The following is a 24,039-nucleotide window of genomic DNA, read 5'->3' on the forward strand; positions in this document are numbered from 1 at the left end:
AGGTAGAAAAAGGGGAGGGTGGCATAAAACAGTATGAAACAAAGAACCTCCAAGGATACCACCGAGTTCGTTTTATTCTGGCCATCTACTGCTGGACCTAGGGCCTGCCCTTAAAGGTGGCTAGTATTACCGGTGAGACTTAGCTGGAAGAGACTAATTTTTCATTTCAGATGGTTATCACTTGGTGACAGCTTCTGAGCAGGGGATGGAAGCAAGCATCCACATCTCCTAGTGCTGAGACTCCATCTGGCACAGACCTGTGCATGCTTCCAGTCCCTAAATGGACCATGGACCATGAGGCCTGCCATGTTTTAGATGGCCTTGTTTCCTTGGTGTCCTCCATCCCCTCTGGGTCTTACAAGCTTTCTGCCGCTTCTTCTGTGCTACAATAGTGACCCAAAACTTATTGGAATAATCAACCAGTACCTGATTAGATTTAAGGCACACTCCACAAGATGCAACCAATACCTGATACTGCTCAGGTGGCCAAGAACCCGAGACTAGACAGGCCAGGGACCTAGGGGAAAATCAAATACTACTGTTCTGCTAAAGGAACACAGCAGTAAACTGACTCGTAGCAACATTCTGCTGTCCTCAGAGATCAGTGCGTTGCTCAGACGTCATGACAGAAGTTTCCTCCTGCAGATGAGAGCAAATACAGAGGCCCCTAATTGGACAACGTGCAGAGTGAGAGACCTTGGGACACTGAGTCTTAAACAGGAACCCTTCCCTCAGGGACCACAGCACTCATAATGAGTTTTTATTTTTTATCTTTTTAAACAAATGAACATGAAATAGTACTAAAAAACATATACATGCTACTTTTAATTTCCAAGATTTTTAAACTGAGTTATTAAAAGGACAAGTCTGTAGCCATCTTCATATTTAAGAAATATAAAGGTTTCCCTGCTAGTACAAAAGTATACAATAAGCTACTTAGTGCAAATTAAAGATATCAAGTCACTGATATTTGCAAAGCAATGAACTAAGACCTGTGAAAGCCACCTACAGAACACAACATGACCCATAAAAGGGAGCAAGGATTGTCAAAAACTTATGAGGCTCTGTTTCAGGTGTAACTATTCAAAAAATATATTCGCAAATTGTTAATAAAGCTATGAAGTATACCGATCAGAAAAATACGCAAATTCTGTGGTATCCTAGAGGACAGCTTTAGGGCTAGGGGCCAAACAGGACAAATGGTGCAGCGGACAGAAGAACATGTGCACAAATTCCCTTGACCCAATGTCCTGGGCAGCAGGAGGCAGCCAGGCCAAAGAGTTCTCTATGGTCCAACCATTCTCAGAGAGAGTAGAAGACAGGAAGAAACTAGATGTACCTATGAAAGCACAGATACACAAACATCAGAGGTAACCGCACCATTTGAATTGCAAAGACAGAGCCACTTAGGTTTCCTTAGCGGGCAAGGATGAGCGGGGCGGGGCGGGGGGGGGGGGGGGGGGGGAGAGGAGTACTAACAGGTGGGACAGTCAGAGAGGCCCCTGCAGGCTGCTGGAGGATTTGCTCCCCAAGCCATCTGTTGCTAAAAGCCCTCTCCTGTACAATGAACAAAAGCTGGCTCTGACTCTTGCCCTCCAAGAACTGATCCACTCTGTGGAAAGAATGACTCGATGGCAGCCCCAACATCGAAATACAAGGCAGGAGGGAACCTTCCTGAAGTAACAACTCAAATCTCTCGTCTCAGAGGTTACATGGTTACAGAGCTATGCTTCACTTAAAGTTCTGGGGTTTGTTTTATTTTTTTGATATATTTACAGGGAAGGAAGTTCAAAAAGAAAATCCACACATCACGTTCAGAGTTGGGAAGATGGCTCAGTCGGCAGAGTGTCTGCTATGAAAACATGCAGAGTTGAATCTGTATCTACACAACCCAGGCAGGAAGCTGGAAATGGCAAATCAAGTCCCTAAACCCAAGGATTGGAGCTGAAGAGAGCTGGATCCCTGAGGCTGCCCAGCCAGGATAACAGTGAGTGAGCTCCAGACTCAGGAAGAGATACCGCCTCAAAAAACAAAATGGAGGTTGGGGATCTAGCTCAGTGGTAGAACGCTCGCCTAACAAGTTCAAGGCCCTGGGTTCAATTCTCAGCTAAAAAAAAAAAGGCCGGGCTGTGATGGTGCACATCTGTAATCCCAGCACTCAGGAGGCAGAGGCAGGTGGATTTCTGTGAATTCTAGACCAGCCTGGTCTACAGAGCTAGTCCAGGACAGGCTCCAAAGCTACACAGAGAAACCCTGTCTCGAAAAACCAAAGAGAGAGAGAGAGAGAGAGAGAGAGAGAGAGAGAGAGAGAGAGAGAGAGAATGACAGAGAGAGAAACCCATTCCTTTGGCTTCTCCATGCATGTGCATACATATGTATACACTACATGTTACAACACACAAACACACATAAAATACAACGAAATGAAAAAAAAAAGCATGCTCCTATATCTTTAATAACAGATACTGTGTTATTTCATCTAGGGAAATGTTTTCCTTATTTCAAAATAGTATTCTTGTATCTGCCATATTGAAGAAGGGCAATGGGCTAGGGAGATCGTGTACTCAGTGAAGGGTCTGGCATAGGAGAAGACTTGAATTCAGTTCTAAGAACCCTTTTTTAAAAATCTGGGCTTGGAGCTGGAGAAATGGCTCCTTGCTTACGGAACACATGCTGCTCATGCATAGGACCCAAGTTTGTCTCTTCATACTACAAAGGGCAGCTCACAGATGCTAGCAACTCCAGCACCACTGACCTCCTAGGGCAGAGGAAGAGGCAAAAGTGTGGATGGTGGGGGCACCTGCATGTGTGTGACTGAATACACACACACACACACACACACACACACACACACACACACACACACACATTTTAAAATAATGGTTTAAAAAGCTGGGCATGGGGACCTCTGTTTATAATCCCAGCAATAAAAAGGTGGGACAGGCAAAACTCAGGGGTTCACTAGGCTACTCGGTGAGCGCCAGGCAAGACTCTGTCAAAGAAACAGAATGAACAGCACCTGAAAAGTGGCATTTCAGTCTCCACACAAACAACAACACATACATGCATATACACATTCACTCACACAGGCACCAACAGAAACACCACCACATGCACATACAACACAAGGAAAAAGACATAAAAATAAATAGAAAAACAGTATAAACATTTTAGAAGAAAATGTATTTTAGAAGAAAAATGAATTATAAATTTGTTATTCACAAGTTTACCACTATCTAGTTGCCAAAAGTATAGTTAGTTGTGTTATATAATTCTAAATGTGAACTAAGAAAAAGAACTAGCAAGCACTATCATGAAGAGTGAAAACAAAGGAGAAAAGTAACTATTACAAGTTCCTTAAGAGAAAATTCACGGGCAGGATTACTGGTGGACATGTGACATCCTGGCACTCAAGAGGGTAAGACAGTAAGACAGCAAGTTATAGGCTAGCCTAGGCTGCAAAGCAAGACTCTGTCTCAAATGAGTGTGGTGATTATTCTTTCTGTTCTGTAAATAATGTTACAAAAGTAAAAGGACTGAAATCAAGTGTAAAGGAATCGTGGTCCCTGACTTTATACTAGAATCAGGGTTACAATGCAACAAAATAAGGAAACAAAACAGTGTGTGTACAAATAGGATGAGTGGAATTAGAAGGACAAGACAGGACACAGCACATGAATAACTCACAAACAAATAAGCCTGTAGAGCAGTAACTCTAGGATTTTAATAAAGATGACTAAAATAAAAAAATGACAGTGGAGCTTAAGGAAATGATGCTGAAAAACTAGATAAAAATGGAATGAAAGAAAATACTTTTTTCTCATCCTTTAAAACAATCAATTGAAAACAGATCATGATCTTACACTAAGCCCTGTGTTTTTGTAGTACGAATCCAGGTACAGGAAGCACCTGAAGATCTGAGCACAGGAATGGATTTCTAAGTAGGAACCCAGGTGCTCAGTAAACAGGAGCCAGAAACACAAACAGAATTGAATCAAATGCAAATTCTTGCTCTGCAAAACAAACAAACAAACAAAAAAAACAAACAGCAAGAGTCAGTCTCTGAGGGGAGGCAATCTGTGTCATCAGTATATCCCACATGGAACCAATAGCTAGAAACCTGAAAAATACTCAACAACAAGATAGCAAGAAATCCAGTCAATAAATAAATGGTGGTGGTTTTGAACTTTAAAAGAAAAAGTACAACCATCCAAAAATAAGTGGAAAGAAAAAGTTACACACTTTCCCCATGAGACAGATGAAAACAGAACCCACACTGAAGTCCACCTCACCCACTTGGAATGGCTGTCATTTGAAAACAGATACTGCTGGGGTTGGGTGTCACATTCACTGAAGTACGCATGTAATTTAGCACAGCCACTATGGAAATCATATGGAGGCTCCTAAAAAAAAAAATCTAGAAACATTTTACAGCTTGAAAGAAGGTTCAGAGGTTTACAGGACTTGTTTTTGCCGAGGGACCAGGTTCAACTCCCATCATGGCTCACAACCATCTGTAACATCATCAGTTCCAGTAGATGCAATGCAAAGTTTTGACCTTACATGGGTACCAGAGACATGGCACACATATATACATGCAGGCAAACCATTCATACACATAAAACAAAATTGGTTAAAATTAAAAACACACCAAACACTAAAAATAGAGCTCCTAGGTCTATAAACAAACCAATCTAAGCCAGCATATCCATATGCAGATGAAAAAATGGTGTACACATACAAAATTGAGTATTAGTCATAAATAAGAATGAAATAGTTATTTATTGGAAAATGGATGGAACTAGAGATCATCATGGTAAGTAAAATGGGCTAGTCCCACAAAAAACAAATGCTTGTTTTTCTCTCACAGGTGAAATCTAGGACAAACAGCCCAGGACATAAAGAAAAAGGATAGATAGGATATACCAAGGGAACACAGAAAAGGGGCTGAGAGAAGGAAGGAATATAATAAAGAATAGGAGTATGAGTAAATTATATGCATATTTGGAAATGTTATAATGAAATCCTTTACTCTGAATGATACATGATAATAAAAATTCAATTTATAAAAATAATGGGTGATGGTGGTGCATGCCTTTAACCCCAGCACTCTGAGAGGCAGAAGTAGGTAGATCTGTATTAGGAGAGGAAGGGGAGAAAAGAAAGAAAGAAAGAAAGAAAGAAAGAAAGAAAGAAAGAAAGAAAGAAAGAAAGAAAGAAAGAAAGAAAGACAGAAAGACAGACAGAAAGACAGAAAGACAGACAGAAAGACAGACAGAAAGACAGAAAGACAGAAAGACAGAAAGAAAGAAAGAAAGAAAGAAAGAAAGAAAGAAAGAAAGAAAGAACGCGAGCCAGCAACCTTGATCTAATTTACATTAAAGCCATTTTATATGTGTTACACTGCATCTCCTATTTCCTATGACTCATGCTTTGCCATATTTGCATGAAAAGGAAGAGAGTGGAGGGAATTATTTAGACCTTAGCAAATAGAAACTTCTTCAATCATTTTATTGAAAAACAAGTAATTTTTAAAGCTGTAAAATGCCATACCTATATACAATGTCTTCTCATTTTATAACTATATATTTGCATTAATGTCACAACAGCATGCAAACCAAGTAGGAGTGTGGTCTAGACCACCCACTCTGGGACAACACACAATGTTAACTCATTAGGAAACATACAGCGTTAATCTTCCTATGGGGTTGCCTTGCCCACCCAGCCTTAAGACAAGGGGAGGACCTTAGTCCAGCCCAACTTGAAATGTCATGCTTTGTTGATACTCATGGGAGGGAAGCCTGCTGTTTCTGAACAGAAACAGAGGAGAAGTGGATTTGGAGAGGGGGCAGAGAAAAGGTAAGGGAGGGAAGGAAGGAGAGGAAGGATGGAAAAAAGAAACATAACAGCACAAGCTGACATACATATATACTAGCTTACATTGCAATGTTCATGCAGCATTTGCAAATTACAATTTAGACCAAGTAAAACCACATCTTGAGGAAGAAAAAATTTTCATGTCTTAAAATGAATCGCCTAGTTTGTAGCCAATGTAGAGGTTATTCTTAAAGAAAACATAGAAGAACATGCTCAGAAGCATGTTAGGCTCCTAAGAAGTAATTGATTATTTAGAAATTAAATCTAGGAAAAGCCTTACAGAACCCGAGTATTTAAAGTAATATATTCTGACATCGACTCCAGGCTGGACAACAGTGAAAGTTGGCTTTCAATATAATGGAGACAGAAAATGTTCAGCACAAATGGCTAATAGGCCTTCAAATCTTACCTTGACTTTCCTTTTATACTGAAGCAGTATTTAAGATACCACTGTTCAAACTCACTCTCTCTCTCTCTCTCTCTCTCTCTCTCTCTCACACACACACACACACACACACACACACACACACACACACCACAATTTAGCTAAAATCCATGGCAATAGCAATGACAATATATCCCTGGAAAGCAGAATTTTATACTTTTGTATCATGCTAGATATACTTCTATGTAAACTTTATGTTAATTCATGTGAAATTAACAATATTTGACTTTTGACCCTATTAAATGCCGATTGTGTATAATGCAACATGAGTAGGTTCTAATGTCTAATAACTACCAAGTAATGCTAGGAATCTCCTGGAAGGGGGTCAAGGTCAGCTGAAATGAAAGAGATACTTTGCAGGGGATAACTACACAGTTAGAGTCTCCTACAGAACACCAATGGCAGCTGACTTGTATACATGGGAGAGAACACTCTACCTAAGTATAGAATTCCTGCATCCTAAACTCACAATAGATCATGCAAGTTGATTAGCAACAAGAATTGGAGTGTGAAGAGGCCATCTTAGAAAATAATTGTATAACTCCTTCATTTTTTCCAACACAGCACTTATGATTAAGAAAATAAAAATATAGTTACTCATTGGTCCAAATGGATGGTCAAATAGCCTTAACACAAGTTCATAAAAATTACTTTGAAAAGCTGTGTTTCCTGAAAACTCCCTGGGAAAAATATTGCTTAGGATGTTTTTAATAATCTACTATGTAATCATGAATCTAGAGAACCTCTCACAGAAGTCAGTGCTGTATAATGAAACTGGCCAAAGTTGATATGTAGGCATAATTGAAGGCTGCAGTAAACATATAGGCTTTTGTTCTCCTAAATTCTGGCAGTGACTGGGAATCAAAGAGAAGAGTTTAAGGCCTATTTAACCAGAGTACAGATGTATAAGCCAGTGTTCAAAAAGGAAATTGAGTGAAATTAGAGAAAAGAATGGCCAGAAATTTTGAGATTCAAACTGGTAGGAAACACCTACACTCTTTAAAATTTAAAAACAGCTAATATTTTTTTACAGCTGATATTAATGCCAGTACTAGTCTCTAGAATCCCATGGAAAAAAACTCAATCATTTTGTCCAATTACATAATTATTTGATAAATCAATAAAGAAGTATGGAATAACATAATTATTGCTGTAGTATTATAATATTTGGGGGGGGTGAGTAATGAGAAAAAATAAATTCTGACCTAAAATTTGAACATAAATACACATATACAGCCTTTATTCTCTAGTGTTCAACAGGAATGTGATGAAAAAGATCAGCTACAGAAGGAATAAACGAGACAGTGACTCCGCAAAATGGGCCATGACATTTATCCATGATAAAAGCGATAGCCAGAGATGTGGACTGTTGGGTAGGCATTGTAGAGAACACAGAGAAGAAAAGAGGCAAGAAGGGAGACAGAAGAAGTTCTAACAAGTACCACTGATGGGTGAAAAAGCTTCTTTGCACATGGAATCTGAAACATGATGAGAGTCTCATAAAACTGAATTACCATGTGTGGTGATATTTTATTTGTGCTGAAATGTGGTGATATTTTCTTTGTACTTTAATAAATAAAGTTTGCCTGGAGATCAGAGGGAATAGCAAGCTATTTTAAGTAAACAAAGAAGTCAAGCTGCGGTAGTACAGGCCCTTAATCCTATCACTTAGCAGGCAGGATCTCTGTGTGTTTAAGGCCACACTAGGGAAGAGAGCCAAGCGTGGTGACACACACCTTTAATCCCAGTTCCAACCATAGAGTTCTGGAGGTCTGAGGAAGTGACAAAGCTGGCCAGGAAAAGGAAGTGATGTACGTTGACAGAGAGCAAACCAGATGTCAGAACAGCAAGGCATGTAAGCCTGGGTAGACAGGAAGTTGCTCTCTTTGGAAGCTGTGAAGTTGGTGAGGTGAGGTTAGCTCATGGTTTGTGCTATTACTCCGTTCTTTCTCTTGGTCTTTAACCCAAATTTCTGGTTCTGTGTTTTTTATTTATTAAGACCATTTAGAAATTCGTCTACAACCATGCAACAGCCCAGGAAAGAGATGGGGTACAACAGAGACATGCCCAAGGTAGTACCAATCCACTGGCCAAATGTCTTTCCTTAAGGCCTGACTCTACATTGTCAGTTACAGCTCCAGAAGAGTTCTCTACTGGGTTGGCTTCCTTGACACAAGGAGGGAAAGTACAAGACACAGCAGCAGACAAGGACCTCTATGCCAGAATCCAACCGACTCTCCTATTCTTAACCTCACATTCCAAACCCTCATCCTTCCCGTTGGAATACTTTCCTTGCTAAGCATTTACTAAGCCATAATCTTAAGTATTTTCCTTTGCTACCCTCTCCAAGCCTTCCTCAAGGCCCCTGGGCAGTCCAGACCTCCTAGAGCGAGGACAAACTGTCCCTATGGGCATCTCAGAACTCTTACTACACTTCCCTCATTTAAAAGGCAGCCCTTCACAAGGGCCTTCTTCAAAGGAGCACCTCATACACAATTCCCTGGCATAGCATACTCTTTTACTGCAGCATTTTACTTGTATATGTGTCTCTTTGTTCTCATCCCCTGCCTAATAAGTCCAAACCCAAAGCCCATGGGAACAGAAGAGAGGCTATCATCTTCAGATGTGACAAAAGACTAACAATTAAAATCTTATGACTAGGACCACAAGGATTCTTTCAAAGCAGCAGATATGTTACATTCCCAGTTTGGCTAAGAATAGGAAGAGGAATGGATAAGTAAAGCAGGGAGACAGTCCTCGCTTCTGTATCTTTGTTTCCTCTTAAATGAGCATCCTACCTGAAGACTGTTATGTGAAATAGACTAAAACTGTGAGGAGAAGGCTGGAAGCCTGGTAGCTACAACTGGCTGACCCAGCCTACCTCCTCCCCATACCTGAGCCTAGCTTCTGCAGTAAGGCCGTGAAAAAGCCTCCAGACCAGCAGTTGAAGTACCCTATATCCCTGGACCCCTGTTTTCTTTGCTTCTCTCTCACCATTGCTGCAGGCTGCTGCAAGAACATGAAAGAGAGATTCAGCTGTATGTGATGAAGCTATACCTGAAGGATCAAGGAATCCTTCTGGAAGAGAAGTCAAGTAAGTATCAAGGAATATTTGATGTTATTCGGCTTTGAATATATCAGCTGTTCCCTGTTACCAATTTCTTGTGTGCTCATACTCCTAGGCCATAACAGCAAACAGTTCTCAGACCTACTGCTGATCTGAATTAGGCCTAGGAGAGAGGCTGAAGTGTAGATGCATAGCTTTGTTTCTTGTGCAAATGAAGTCCAGACCTCCTTCCCCTCACAGGTGAAATGGCATTCCAGAGCAATTGACTCAGGACAAAAGGGTGTTTGGGTGTTTGTTTGTTTGTTTGTTTGTTTGTTTGTTTTGCAAACCAGGTGGAGGAGGATTGAGGGAGAATTCCTAAAGTAGACAGAGTTGCCTAGCCAGAGAAGAAAGGACAAGGCAGAGTTATTGTGTATAGTAGGTGGATTGGATTAGGCCAGGAGAGATGGAAAGGAAGGAACAAGCATGGATGGAGGAACTGAGGATAAAGATAAGATCAGCAGCAGAAAAGCTTAGTTAGGGCTAGAAGAGGACAGGAAGAGGAGGGGCAGAGAGAAACAGAGTGTGAGAACAGAACTGAAGGCATGTAGAAAGAGAACTCAGGAAGAGAAGAGACAGAGAGGAATTAAGCACAAGAGCAAAAAAGAGGCTGTGTAGAGAGAGAACTGACTCAGAAAAATAAAATGTATGGTCTAAAGAGTTTCATGTACTTATATTCATTTATTATCATCAAAGATTAGATATTCATCTGGTCTTAGATTCTTCCCGGACCCTGGGAAGGGATATCAAGGGGCTGGGATCCCCACAGTCTGCTATACTACTCTCTATTATCTCCCACTTATGAGCATCTATAATTTCTCTCTAAAATTCACCCTGCTCTGGTCACTGAATTTTTTAAAATTCTGAAGACAAGAACTCAAAAGCTACTGACTTTAAATAAATTTGATTATCTGAGACCAAGAAAGTCTCCATCATTCTCAGAAACACACCAACATTTGTGTGTCATAACCAATATACAATAAAGAAGGAGAATTTCTGATAACACTGAGAGCAAGTGACTTACTATACAGGGGAAGCAAAAACCGCTGTTTGCTGGGAAGCAATTATCAACTGCACGTTAAGAGGAAGTCTCTAAACGAAGAGAAAATTCTGCAAAATAAAATGAGTGAAGTGTTGCCTTATGTGTGCAAAAAGTTTTCATTTGATATGGAAAGAACATTTTCAGAAAGTATCTAATAATAGGGCTGCAAAGTGCTCAAGAGATAGACATAAAATGAAGGGTCTAAAGATACATGAACTTGCAGGAAAGTATTGACTTAACTTTAATGAATTATGAGGGCTTTGATTTGTGTGAGCTTGTTAAAATATATCACTCACATCAATGGGATTTCCTCATGAGAAGAAAGGAAAAAGGAGTAAGACTGGAACTAACAGTGGTAACTAAATCACACTCCCTGAAGTCCTTCCCACGTGTTTCAGATGGGCCACAGTTTAGGATCTAAGCTTCCCAGCAGTAAACACAAAGAGGAAAACTCAATTACAGACATGATTTGCTAGTACCCAAGTATAAAATGACAAATCATTACAAGGAATGTACTACATCTCCTAGAATAAAGACCAAAGAGAAATCACTTTCCCGAGTCTTACAGGCCAGATATGACATTTTAGTGAACAGCAGCCTAAACACTGAATAACAACAAGGTTGATTTCATGTTATTTCTTGAAACTTTCTTAAGTTTAAGTCATTATCATAATAATTATAATGTAAAAACTGATCTATAGGACAAAGAAAGCAAAAACAGCACAGTGAAAGAATCAGCTTTTAGCAATAATAATAAATAGAAACCAAACCAACACACACACACACACACACACACACACACACACACACACACAAAACAAAAAAACTTTAAGAAATGAATGGTGCAAAGCCTAGCATGTTGGTACACATATGTTATCCCAGCACACGATACTGAGGCAGGAGAAAGTTAAGCTGAAGGCCAACCTTGAGCTCTATGCTAAGACCCAGGAACTGTGTGGAATCTGGACATGGTATGCTATAGACATTTGTGTTAGCATTCACTTAGAAAACTTACAAAGTAGACATCAGAAAAAAGACATCAGACTGCAGCACTACATGCATGGTAAACAAAAAATGTCAAAATGACCAATACAATCCCAAACTTTGGCAAGGTGACTTTGGTGAAAACTGTGTCTCTATCCACATGACCTAAATAAACTACTGACTGACCCCATTGAATGCAGAAGCCAATCTTCCATTGAGAACATTTGCTTTGGATGAATGATGTGGCTCTTAAACCATTCTACTGAGAAATGATTCACTGGGCTTCCTTTCAATTAAAACCTCCTTTTCCATAAAACTATTGTGTCACACCATCACAGACTATTATTTAGTCCTAACTGTCCACAGATGAGGACACGAAAAAGACAAAAGGGAACCTGGAAACATGCAAAGGTACATTAAGTTATTAAAAATGCAGCAAGCGCCTTACTTGTTATGGTAAACAGAAAACAAGACTGAAAGAACAGGCATGTTTGTCTTCCACTTTAATACAATAGAGATTCCTTCTGTAGATATTTTTAACACCAACCAACAGGAGCCATAAACATTTTATTTTTCCTAAATTAACTTGTGTGGGTAGTTTTAAAACAGAAAAGAAACAATGATTGCAAACAACAGAAAGAAAGGAACAAATAAGAGGAGACAGAGGGAATGTGACAGGAGAAGGGAAGCCTTGCAACACAGAGGACTGAGGAGTCTTGTGAATACCAGCACATGGTATGCAAAGGCAGGTAGATCTCTGAGATCAAGGCCAGCCTGGTCTACAGAGTAAATTCCAGTACAGCCAGAACTACACAGAGAGACCCTGTCTTGAAAAAACAACAATAATGGTGTGGTAGTTTGAAGGAAAAAGGCCCCCAAAGAGAGTGGCACTTATAGGAAGTGTGTCCTTGTTGGAGTAGGTGTGGCTTTGTTGGAGGAAGTGTGTTACTGTGGGGGTGGGCTCTGAGATCTCCTATGCACAAGTACACCCATGACTTGACAGACTACTTCTTGTTGCCTGTAAGTCAAGATGTAGGATGCCTGGCTACTTCTCTAGCACCGTGTTTCCTGCACACCACCATGTCATACCATGATGATAATGGACCAAACCTCTAAAAATGTAAGCCACCCCAAATAAATGGTTTCCTTTTATAAGAGTTGCTGTGTTTATGGTGTCTCTTCACAGCAATAGAAGCCATAAGACAAATAGTTACCTTTACAAAATCTGCACAAAATGGGACCCATCACCATTCCTGCATGAATGGAGGAGGGGTTCATGAGGCCCCTCCCTCCCTGAGGTATTACTGTCAGGTAATGGTTGCTGGAGGAGAGGAGTCATTTTTTTTCAGGGGTATAACTTCTAATAAGTTGCTCATGATCTAGTAAAGAACCCCTATCCATGCACATGCAAATAACCTTAATCACACCCAGTGGGTCACAACTTTTTACAAAAGGCAGGTAACCCCAAATCTCAAATGTCCAACAAAAGAGAGGTCACCAACACTATTAAGGTGCATTTGCCAGAAGGAAATCCACAGAAGTGACCTCTAGCCTGAATAAAAACAACACACAACTAACTATACTGACGTCTTCCAAACATAGTTTCCCTAAAGCAGGCATAGATTGTGATCTGGATAATCATTATTAAATTGCAGGTGCAGTTCCTCTGTCTACTAAATAATTTAACCCTTATGGCTTATTATATACTATCTAATTTAAAATCCTTAAATATCAAAGTGGTATCATGAGCATTCTGAAAAGATTCAACCTGCAAGGATATGTATTTATGGACACATGCAAGCAAGCACGCACACACGCACGCACGCACGCACTTGCACACACACACACACACACACACACACACACACTCGGAGGCATAAAAATATCAAAGAAGCAGATGAAACTCCTAGGCAAACATACCTCTCCTATCTCTCCCCCTGTTCAAAGCCAGTTGACTTTAAGCACTGTACAACACAGACCTGACATTCACAGAAAACACACTGGTTCTGGCTGTACTTAGTTTTACAATTTTTATAATTGTAAAAAATTATAAATGAAATCAAAGTGTTATAAAGGCATTTCATTCACTTGTATAACAGAGATAATTACTCATTTAAAATAGGGATTACTTTAGAATGGACTTATAAATTTATTGCAGTTTATTATATAAAAATGTGAGCTGGATGTGGTAATATTCAGTTGCTTGTATTTAAAGGTAAAATATCTCACAATTACTATGTTATATTACCTTAAGGTGAGTTAATGCAAATTTATGTTCAAAAATTGGATTCTTAACAAAGCTATCATCATTTCAAGTACTCAGGAGCCCTCAAAAACAAATGTGAAACTTCAGGTGTTTTTCTTCAATGCTAGTCATGCTGACAAAATTTATTGGTTCATCAAACTTTATAGTGCAAGTATGTGAATTTGTTTTTAATAAATTATCATTTTTTCATATATCAGTCAAAGCACAAGGCCTAAATACTTATAAACAAAATGCATTATTAATTTAATTGTCACAGTCTATTTAGCTAATTTCTATTACATTTTTCTGTAATATGCAATGCATTAGAGAGTAGAATCAAATTCCAAACATAAAAAATAAACTGATTATACTGTCTTGGAAAAAATTAAAATATAGCAAGCTTGCAAAATTATAGCCAAAGCATCAATGTTTTAAATGGGTGAGAAAAATCTTTATTTTAATTGACAAACATTATTCCCAAACTGAAGGTAAAGCGAACTCACCATTTCTGTGATGCTTAAAACCACACAAACACAAAGGAGGAACCCTGTACTAGATTACGTATGGAAGTCATGCATTCCTCCAATCACAGATGCACACTGAAAAATAATATTTATAGCTAACTCTAGATTTCTGACGCACCATTCTAGACAATAATGACAGAAAAAAAGACACATCACAAATATATCTGAATAAAAGAATTTTTAACAGGAAGAAAAATTTAAAGACAGATAATTTAGATGAATATTGTCCTTGAAGAATTTAAAAGTAGCCCTGCAGATAATCTAACCACATTTTCACACTGCTTGACAAGGCTTGTATAATGGCTGTAACAGCACAGCAGTGTCTCCCACGAGGGGAAGGCAAGTGACCTTTCTGTCACTGGATGAATCTGGAATGTTCCCAATGGGAATCTGATTAAATCTAGGTTACTAACCTACGGGAACACTGAGAGGTGGTGGACACTGTAAGCGGCTGGGCCTACTGGGAAGAATCAGGATCTGAAAGAATACCCTGGTCCCTTTCTGAATCTCCCTCCCACTCTGGGTGACCTCAGATAAAAGTGGTCCTCCAAATTGTGCACAACCCCATATATGTCACAGACCAAAAGGAATGGAACCAAATGAAACTAACAGCCAAAGCAAACTCTCCTTCTTTAAAGATGATGAGCTCAGACATTTTGTCATAGCAATGGAAAGGCAGCAAACCTCTTGTCTTAGCTACTTTTTTATTGCGGTAATCAAACACCATGGCTAAGGCAACTCATAGAAGAAAGAGGTTATTCAGGGTCAAATTCGAAAGGGTGAGTCCATGACCATCAAGACTGGGAGCACGGTAGTGGGCAGGCATGGCACTGGAGCAGTAGCTAAGAGCTTCCTTACATCTCTCTATATCAGCACCTAGAAAGCAGTGGGGAAGAGGGGGAGGGAGGGCAAGCACTAACTGAGAAGAGAGCCTGCCCTTGGAACCTCTCCAACAAGATCATACCTCTTAATCCTTCCCAAATAGTTCCAACAACTGGGGACCAAGTATCCAAATATCTGAGCCTATAGGGGCCATTCTCATTCAACCACCACATCTCTCTAGCTTAATTTATACTACAGAGTCAAAGGGACAGAAAATACCTATAAAACACAGGAAAGTTAAATAGAAAAATCAAAAAGTAAATTCATGACTTTCAAACCCATTGTATACTATATACAAGGTATCTCCTCATTGAAGGTGTTGGCATGATAAATAATGTGTATATAAAGACTAATTATACATATGTGACTCTGATCTAAGTGAAAAAATAAGAGCGCAAAAAATTCTTTTCAATCTTTCTGATTCCTATTCCTTATAGCTATAAAATTAGAATCATAATGTACTACGTAAGATTATAGAATGACTAGGATAACTCATTTGAAAGCAAAAGGAACATAGTAATGAAAATGAGTTTTTCATTTTCTAAACTAAGTATGAAATACCTTTGACACATCTCAAATTATTCTCTGAAAGTACACAGTTTTCTGCATTTCAAGAATAATCTGCCTGTGATACACTTGTTAACTGGGTATATTTTAGCCAGAAATAAGTTCAATATTACAAAAAAAAGTATGAAAAAATAAAGCTTAGGTTTAAAAAGGACACAGACACAATACGCTAATATTTGAACATAACCACAGTCTCTAACAACCCTCTAATGGTAAAGAAACTGAAAGCATTTTAATTTGTGAAAAGGCCATTAGATATTTTAGATATTGCTAATAAGGTTCTGGCCTAGCATTATTTGGTAGATGACTTCAGAGTTGTCAACATGTCATGACTGACACACAAGCGAGTGTACAATCTGGAGTCTTCTCTTGAGGGTTTAGAGGGAAGCTGAAACTGCAGCCCAGTTCAGGAAGCCGATGGTGTTTCTGCAAGTATTGAGTAAGTACATTTCCAAAGCTTGAAAATTGTCAGAAGTAGCCATGCTCACCTGGTAGCTGACTGCTAGTTATCAGTTCAGCTAAAATAATTAAAGCTTACATGATAATGCTAATTATGATATACTACCAAAGGGGAAAAAAACCCTGGAAGTTGATGGCACAATAAATGTAGTATTATTTTCCAGAACATGGCAACTGTATTATTATTCAGAGGATGATACAAGATACTTCATTTTTAATATCAGCAATGTGCTTAAGTCTACAGTAAGAACTAAAAAACGTTATTTTAAAACCACCAAATAAGAATACAGTACAGTAAAGACAACATTTAGTTGTTCCCCCCAATGTTTAGTGCTTTACCATATATGAAGTTGTTTACCAGGGACAATTCCTTCCAGTTATAGTTTTCTTTACATCAGTTTACCTTTCAAGTATTTCAAGACAGGATTTTTAAAACTACCATATGCCATTGCATTTTTCTGAAAAGTTGGCATAATAAATGGCGTTCAAGAAGGAAGATACAAATTTAAGATGAACCACTGATACAAATTTGAGAAGTTATTTCATTAAACAAAACTAAAAGTAGACAAAGTAACTGTACTTAATAAATACAAACTACAAAGGAATAAAAATTACCTTTCTTTTGGGGTGCCAACTCCATGTTTGCCTAGTAGGTGAGTATTTAAGTGCTTCTTCATTACAAAAGCAACCCTAAAAAATAAGCGAAAATTAATTATAGAATTATATCTTGACAATTGGCTGGAAATTTGTAGACAGCATTTAAGAATGTTTCTGGTATAGGCATACACTAGCACAACATGGACACACTCATTCGAATAGTTCCTGGACAGTGCTTGCCTCTTTGTATAAGCTATCACACCCAACTAGAAGCAAAAGAAATAACTGCATCTAAACTGAGACACTCCTTATCTGGTTTGGGAATACAAACAGTGTGCAAAAGGTCCAAATAATGAATGCAGTTCTTTAGTCACTGTCTCCACTGTCAGCGGGCAGGAAAGAGAAAGAGTACCATGGTATAATGTACAGTGCCCCCTAGATAATCTCACACTTCAATCATAAAATGGGCTACAGAAAATGTCATTTTATTAAATATTTAAAGGATTGTAAAAGGAAAAATGAATATGTTATATGAAGCTTCTTTAAAACACGGTTGTAATTGGAGGAGAGGTTTTTTTTAGATGAGATAAGTGTTTACTATATCTACAGCATGCACACACACACATACACAAATGTGCTTTTGTGCCAAGAAAATATCAACATAGGTGGAACAAACAAGAGTATCTCCTGACTCACTAACTTAATTTAGAAACAGATAAACTTATAAGCATATGTATGGAATGGACCATCCTTCCACACAGCACCACATTGATTGTATGACTCTCTACAGCACCAGATTTCATTCTGAAGATCACACAAAAATGGCTAATTTGAGGAGTGTGTGTGTGTGTGTCGGGGGGTGTTACTGTTGTAACTTTGAGTGTAAAGGGCTTGCAAACATTTTTGTTAATTATGTATTACAGCTGTCCTTCATAAAGTTAATTACTAATAGCTAAAAGGCAACTGAATCTATTTGCATATGTACATGAAAGGCATGACACATGCAAAAATATGATTTTAATTAGCATTCTATGATATGAAAGGCTACAAATCAAATTGGCATGTTATAAGATTCTTAACATTAAACACTGGATTCATCTGGACATGTTTGCACAAATGGGCAGTGTGAAGAATGTGGAGTCCTGCAGGCTCTCAGAAAAGCAAAAGTAAGAGAGTCTCTGGAATCACAAAACCTACTTTTTGAAAAATCATATATTTGTTTATTTTCATATACTATTATGAAAGTATGGAGGGAGAAAATTTATATATTTGCATTTTAAATGATTTTTACTTCATTATTTAAATAAACTTCTATACACCGAAAACACCATTCATTCTGTTTTATATAGTAGGCAATAACAACTATGACGATGGATGTTTGCAACCATGAATATCTGATCATATCATCAATCATCATAATGGAAAGATAATAATCACATTTAAAGAATCAAACTGTGATAATATTAAGTGGTAAGCCAAAAAACAACAGCATAGATGTTCTGTATTTGTTTCTGCTTGATTTGGAAAGAATAAATAACATTTTTCATTTCCTGAAAAAAAATACAGTAATAACAAGAGTCCATTTAAGTCATAACTTTCCTAGTGTCCTCCATTTTCCAATAATTAAAAAATCATAAAGCTAATAGCAAAGAGCAAAGGTTAAAAACCCAAAGTTGCAAAGCACAGCTTATTTACATGACCAAGTACAATTTAAGAGATTTGAACTCAGAAACCACAGTGCAGTTTTTTTAATAGCAAATCATTTATTAGAATGCTAAGGTCTGAAAAAGAAAACCAAGCAAAAATGTTCCACTGCATAGGAGAAAAACCTTAACAGGAAGGAAAGTCTTACCCAACACATGCTCTAAATTGGCAAAGGGTTTCTATAGCTAAAAACTCAGGAGGAGATTTCTCCCTATTAGGGAAAATGGAAAATGTGTTCAACTGCAAAATATTTGCTCATCCAGTTTAAATGACAAATCTTTCTTTTTGGCTATTTAAAATATGAGTACTATAATACTTTCAATATTATTTTGAGTTTAAAAATATGTATGGAAAGCACACCTGGCTAGCCAAAGAGAAGCCAATTGACACAGGTGAATGAATGTAGCCTATCATCCATCCACAGCATAAATAGACTACCAACTTTATGTTTTTAACATAATTCACAGATACAGCCAGAAACAAAAATGTCCTTCCAAAGAAGTTCCAGCTGAAATGCTTTGCTAAAAAACATCCATGTTCTGGGCCCTCAAGCTCCATGTCAGCATGTTAACTTTCACTTGGTATGAGACAGGTCTAGTGAATTCTGTCCCTTTATGGAAGTTTCAACTTATACTTACAACAGAAGAACAGGGAACGCAGCACAAAGCCTACAATATTCTTCCTTCATTGACACTGCTAGTCACACATGTATCCTTTTCATTCATACATTCATCAAGAACCATTATTGGGCACACAACAGAAGAATGGATCTAGACAGCTCTGTGGGACATGTAAACAAAGAAAAGTCCTTGCTCTTAGAAAATGTAAGTTTTGGGGTTGGGGATTTAGCTCAGTGGTAGAGTGCTTGCCTATCAAGTGCAAGGCCCTGGATTCAATCCTCAGCTCAAAAATTTAAAAAAAGGAAATGTAAGTTTAGGTGAGGAAGGCAGGCAACAAGGGAAAACAGAGGGCATTTCATGTAATGGTCAGAGGGAGAAGAAACATAAAAGGAGGAAACTGAGAGAGAACCTTACCATTAAATGAGCAAGGAGTGATGGTTCCAGGAAGAGCCAAGGCACCACAGACATCTGATAGGGTGAGGAAGCAGCACAAGACTACAGTGGCAAAAAGTGCCATGAAGCCCAGGTTGGGGAGAACGGGATGGAGCAGACCAGGCAGGCAAGAGTCACGGTGGTAGAGAACACAAAGGCCTTGGCTTTTACTCTGTAGGAAAAGCCACTCTAGGTATTGAAACATTTTAACAGGGGCCTGCTCATTCTCTGTCTCTATCTCTCTATCTGCTTCTTCACCACACACATGTCCCACCCACACCAGGAGGGAGGGGTGACATGTAACTGTCTCTTGAAATGACACAAGCAAGGACAGCTAGGAAGAGAGTAACTGGCTACAAATGTGCATGTCCCTATATATAATGCTAACCACAGCTAGATGGCATTCATGTGTGTTCTGATAGGTCACAAAAGAAAGCTGAGTGCTGCTGGTACAGAATTCTGAAAAGGAGCAAAGGTGGTTTAAAGAGAGAGATCAATTTGAGTCGTTTGCACTAAGGCAGCCCAAAGGTCTAGAGAGACATGTCAGACAGAAAGCTGCCTCCACTGTTCATGAACTCCATAATGGTACAAAGTTCCTTGTCGATGCTGATCACCTAATAAGACCCTGACCATCTGAAAAAAGTAAATTAAAGTATCTTTAAAATTTGGGGGTTGGGAACTAGCAAGATGGCTCAAGGAATAACAGAGATTGTTGCTGAGCTCAATTACCTGTGTTGAATCCCCGGAACCTATGTGTTAGAAAAGAGAACCAGTTCCCATAAATTGTCCTCTGACCTTCATAAGCAGGCTGTGGCAAGCATGTACCAACACACACATAACATACACACACACACGTAAAAAATTATTTTAAAAATATACTTAGCCAACTTATTTGCAAGTGATGAACCAGCCTGCTTCCATCTCAGACTTGAAAGCCATCTTATAGTAAAGGCAAACTAGATTCATTCTGTTCATGATTAAATCTCTGTTTCTCACAGACTGGGCTATGCTCCACCTGTAAACTTAACTGCAAATGGCTCTGTATTGCTTGTCCCAAGAAACTGCAACCATGCCTTTGTTTAAAAAAGTTGTAATGACCATCTTGCAATCCTACTTTTGCTTCAAAAGGTTGTTATGACTACCTTGTAATGACCAACTGTTGTCACAATAACCTTGCAAACATGTCTTAGTTTCAGAAGGTCATTATGATTAACTTCTTATGCTTATGTTCTGCTCTTGCAATCTCACCTATTTTCCCTATTTGAAAACCCTCTACCTACACCTGAGTTATAAAAAGCTGTCTTCCTCACACCCACTGCTAACATCTTGAACCTCACCTTAGGGGGACATGGTCTATGTACACAAATAAAAAAGCTTGCTTTAATTCATTGCTTTCTTTAATTAATTTGGCCTTGATGATTTGGGTTGGTGGTTTTTCTCCTCACATCTTTGGAATTAACACAAATCACTGTAAATGCATGAAATCACATCACTTCAACTGGATTTGGATGTCAAGAGTACAATAGAGTGATAACATTTAAACTCCAGTTTTCAAAAAGTAAATCTTTTTTTCTTTTGTATTATTTTTTAATTGAAAATTCATACAATATACTCTGATCATGGTTCCCCCTCCTCAACCTCCTTTCAGATCTCCCCCACATTCCCACTGATCCAACTCCATACCTTCTTTCTCTCTCTGTTTAGAAAACAGGCAAATAAAAAAGTAAACAAACCAGAATATTTTTAAAGAGCTAAAAAGCACACACACAAAAAATACACATGCACGCACACACACACGCACACTTAGAAACTATAATACGCAAGCCAAAGACCAGTGAGGAAAAAATATGAGACAAAAAAAATCTACAAAAACTCTATTGAGTTCATTCTGTGTTGTTCACACAATCAATTATCTTAAAAAATAGTAAGGATCTTCATACTCCACAAGACTAATACACATATGAATTCACAGAGACTGTGGCAAAAAATAAATCTTATTTTAAGTTTTCAAAAAATAAATCTTCTTTTAACTTTCCTTTCAAAATAGTTCTCCTATACTGTAGCTTATGAAAACATCTCTTCCATCAGTCTGTTAGGTTCAAACAGTATAACATTCTCCTCTTCATTTCAGGGTTCTGGATGACTATCTGCTTTATCAAAGTAAATACAGCCTCATAAGCACAGAAAGACATGAGAAGCAACTAAAATGCAGTTGTCATTTGCTTACTTCTGTAACTTACACACGCCTGTTAGGCAGGGGGCTGAAATGCAGGCACCAAAAGACAGATGTACACCTGGAGCCTGGAGCCTACCTAGAGCCTCTTGCTCTCTGCTGCAGACAGACAGAATGCAACAGCATGTCCTCTTGAGGGCTGCCTGCTGTCACTTCTATTTTTCTATCTTTGTGGGATTATCATTTTCAACTCTTCAGAAATTGCTTCTATATACGTAATAACTAGCTTCACCTTTCCAAGTTCAAATGAGAGCAAGGCCTTCCAAAGGATATGGACATTTCTGGGGAAGAAGTTACTGCAAGCCACACTTAACAAAAAGACGCATTATGAAGCAACTGACCTTACAAACTTAAAGACTGTATCTCACCCACACTACAAGCACCACCCTGATGCTCACTCACATCACTCTCCCCTGGTGTCCAGTGAGACATCAGCACTTACCCATCCCCACAGTTCTCTAACAGCTGGAGAGAGGACACGTTTCCCTCAGTAAAAAGGGTGTGATCAAACAACCACATTATTGACTTTTTTAATCTCTACTAGATAAAATGTTCATCAAAAAGACAACAGGCTGGGAGACTAGCTGGGAAAGGCTAATGAGTGTTTACAACTATAAAACTTTTGGATCTACTTTTGGTTATTGTGAATTAACCAGAGAAATATTGGTCCCTTAAGTAAAAACTACAAGTCTAGGGGCAACATGGCAGCTTGGGGAAGGCCAGCACAAAGACAGAGAAGGCCAAGCCTGGCTCTGCCATTTAGTACAGTGTATAGCTGAGGATGCTACGTGCATTCTCTAATTCCTAATGACCTTAAGCAAAAGAAGGATTTCCTAGGAAAGTTGTGATAAAGAAAAAAATCCCTCTCAGTGCTGGCATCATGAGAGACAGGGTAGAAGTACCAGATCTAAACCCTGGCATTAGCATGGTTCTCAACAAAATCCAGTAGATAGTTTGGGTTCAACTAGGAAAACAGGTGGTCAGATAAAAGAATTTTAACTCCAAAATGCCTACATTCCTCTTGACCATAAGTGATGTGCATAAAGACTGAAATAAAAATGCAGTTCACACATGATAGCACCTAGGAATTTCTCCAATAAGCCACCTCAGGGAACACTCCAATGTGAAAATCACTTACCTAAAGAACAATTCACACACCCACTTCTGCTCATACTATGGGCCCCTAAAGGACAGAGGAACAAAAATAAAGCATCTCAAAACTATGAAACAGCAAGGAAGAAAGAATGCTGTCACACAACACACGTGTGAAGAGTAAAACTTCCACCTTACTCAATGTCCTGCACTTGCTGTTGAACACTGGAAGTCCAGGCAGAGAAGATATGCATTTCTTAAACTCCCTGCACCATTCACTATCACTGGCATGGCATACACAGCAGTGTGCAGAATCAACAGACTTACAAAGCATTATCTAGAAAATGGGTATCCTAGTGTACGATCCAGTAAGCTTGCTGTTCATGGTGTGTGTGAAGCTGGTAAGCCCAGAATCAAAGAAGGCTTGATTTTGGCTAGAACTGTTCCTTACAGGTGGGCCTTTCCTGTGCCTTTGCATGAAAAAGGAGGTAAATGAGGTTCCTGTGGGTGTTCTTAAATGGCACTGCTCTGGGGATGTAATGAGCCCTATAGCCTCAGTCTTTTATACTATTGATTTGGAGATTAGAAATAACAAGAGAATTTGAAAAGACAAAATTTTCATACCTCAGCAATGCTGGGGAAAAGCCCCATGAAATGGGAAATTAGGAATCCTACAGGACTTGATTTAAACAGTTCACGTGCTAGAGAACTATAATTAAATCTCTGTGGTAATAGCTAAGACTCTAACTCTACTATTACCACACAGGTGAGCCTGAACAAGTTTTACAATCATACTAAAATATTCTGGTTCTTAATTTAGAGTGTGCAGATAATTATACTTATCTTATATAAATGAGATTGAAAAAAAAAGTTACATAGCACAATACCTCCTCCATAGTGACCACTGAATAACAATTACCAGAGTACCCTCTGCTATAGGAAAACAAGGAACAAATTAACACATGGTGATTCTATATTCAAAGAGAAGTGATGGAAAAGAAGAAAGAATACAAGAACAATTATGACCCTCTACATGGAATACACGTTTCCAGTCTAGACGGGAAAGTAACACAAGTGCTCAAAAAGACCAAGGTGTGAAACTGCATTTATAGAGGAAATAGGAATATAACCCAGAACCAGCAGTAACAAAGATGTAAGAACAGGGCTTCTCATGACAATTCAGAATCTGAGGGATTTCCCTTCCCCTGACCAACAGCACTGCTCAATAAA

General features: G+C 38.6%; 1 protein-coding gene across 1 annotated transcript in view; it reads right to left on the reverse strand.

Moving 5' to 3' along the window:
- The window catches only part of Znf407 (zinc finger protein 407), a 410,446-nt gene that overhangs the window by 217,278 nt on the left and 169,129 nt on the right, over positions 1-24,039 (reverse strand). The window contains exon 4 of the mRNA XM_036204673.1: positions 16,747-16,821. Within this exon, the coding sequence (XP_036060566.1) occupies positions 16,747-16,821 (75 nt within the window). The remainder of the gene's footprint in view (positions 1-16,746; positions 16,822-24,039) is intronic.

This window comes from Onychomys torridus, chromosome 13 (assembly GCF_903995425.1).
Source record: "Onychomys torridus chromosome 13, mOncTor1.1, whole genome shotgun sequence".
Classification (NCBI taxonomy): domain Eukaryota; kingdom Metazoa; phylum Chordata; class Mammalia; order Rodentia; family Cricetidae; genus Onychomys; species Onychomys torridus.